The following is a 1,888-nucleotide window of genomic DNA, read 5'->3' as shown; positions in this document are numbered from 1 at the left end:
ATATTATATAAATATGTATATATACATACATGTATATATATATATACATGTATATATATATATATACGCAAGTCCAATATCACAACCACATCTACAAACACAAACCCAATACGCGTACAAACCCTTACCCTGCACCCTAACCTCCTCCAACTGGGCCGCCAGGGCTGCCCTGTCCTCTTCGTTTCGCTGTGCCATCTGTTTGAGTAGTCCAATCTGTTCCATTTTCTCGGCCATCTGTCCTTTGAGCATGCCGATCTCCTCGGCTTTGACGTTGGTGAGATTCATGAAGTCCATGTCCTTGGTGGCGATGAGGTCGTCCATGGCTTTTCTGTGGTAGTGAGTGACAGGGTAGGTAGGTAGGTAGGTAGATAGGTAGAATGTCAGACGTCGAAAGATGATTGATGAGTGTGGCTATACGTATATTTGCCTGTGGTGGTGACAGGGCAAGTAGGTAGGTAGGTAGGTAGGTAGAATGTCCGACAACGAGAGATGATTGGTGTGTGTGGCTATTATTATGACACAAAGGTATGCACACGTGCACACACTATTCCACAATGCTTCTGCACGCACAAGTTTATATATATCTCCGTATGCACCAGGGCAAAAAAAATGAACCGTACTTACCGAACTGTACAAATAGTTTTACAGGGGTTTACCCAGTCACGTACTATATCTATAGCACTCTATGTGTCACCAGGCTAACCAAGTAATACTAGGCCGTGTACGTACTGTACTGTCATACACTTACTATACGACTATTATGCGAATTACGAGACTATGTACGTAAATGTACTCTTAGCGCCACGTGTACCACCAGGCGAATCAAGTAATACAAGGCCGTTTACGTACTGTACTGCCATACACCTACTATACGACTATATACGTGTACTCTTGTTTGGTGGTTTCGTTTACTACTACGTGACTACTACATACACACTTACTTAGTAAGCGTTTATATACTATTACTACGTGACTACATACACACTTACTTAGTAAGTGTTTACATACTACTACTACGTGACTACAAACACACTCACATAGCAAGTGTTTATATACTACTACTAATTGACTACATAGACACTTACTTAGTAAGTGTTTATATACTACTACTACGTCAATACATACACACTTACTTACTTAGTGTTTATATACTACTACTAAGTGACTGTACACACACTTACTCAGTAAGTGTTTATCTACTACTACTACGTGACTACATACACACCTACGTAGTGTTTATACACTACTACTGCGTGACTACATACACACTTACTTAGTGTTTATATACTACTACTACGTGACTACATACACACTTACTTAGTAAGTGTTTATCACTACTACTAAGTGACTACACACCCACTTACTCAGTAAGTGTTTATCTCCTACTACTAAGTGACTAAGCACACACTTACTCAGTAAGTGTTTATCTCCTACTATTACGTGACTATACACACACTTACCTAGTAAGTGTTTGTCTCCTACTACTAAGTACCTACACACCCACTTACTTGTACTCTTGCTTGGTCGTCTCTCGTTCTTCCGCCAGTCTCTGTTCCAGTACAGCGATCTCCGCCGCCTTCTCCTCCGCCAATTGCGCAGACACTCTGTCCGTCTCAGTGCTCAAGGCAGACAGCTGGCGTATAGCACACGACGATAAACTGAGTTAGGAACAGTGGGCAACTTTAATAAACTGAGTAAACTGAGTAAGGCACCGTGCGCAACTACAGGGCAGGTTTAAATGTCAAACAAACACAGATATACAGAATAGGCAATTGTGGACAGGAGCGGGACTAGGCTGTATACGTACAAATACTTGGATATATATATATATATATACATATATATATATATATATATATATATATATGTGTGTGTGTGTGTGTGTGTG

General features: G+C 40.5%; 1 protein-coding gene across 1 annotated transcript in view; it reads right to left on the bottom strand.

Moving 5' to 3' along the window:
• The window catches only part of SARC_07527 (hypothetical protein), a gene marked incomplete at its 5' end in the record, with an annotated part of 9,869 nt that overhangs the window by 4,392 nt on the left and 3,589 nt on the right, over positions 1-1,888 (bottom strand). The window contains 2 exons of the mRNA XM_014298532.1: positions 129-328; positions 1,509-1,633. Of these exons, the coding sequence (XP_014154007.1) occupies positions 129-328; positions 1,509-1,633 (325 nt within the window). The remainder of the gene's footprint in view (positions 1-128; positions 329-1,508; positions 1,634-1,888) is intronic.

Source organism: Sphaeroforma arctica, assembly GCF_001186125.1.
Source record: "Sphaeroforma arctica JP610 unplaced genomic scaffold supercont1.604, whole genome shotgun sequence".
NCBI classification, from domain to species: Eukaryota; class Ichthyosporea; order Ichthyophonida; genus Sphaeroforma; species Sphaeroforma arctica.
Note: the sequence above shows the minus strand (reverse complement) of the source record. Positions and strands in the feature narration are given on the sequence as shown.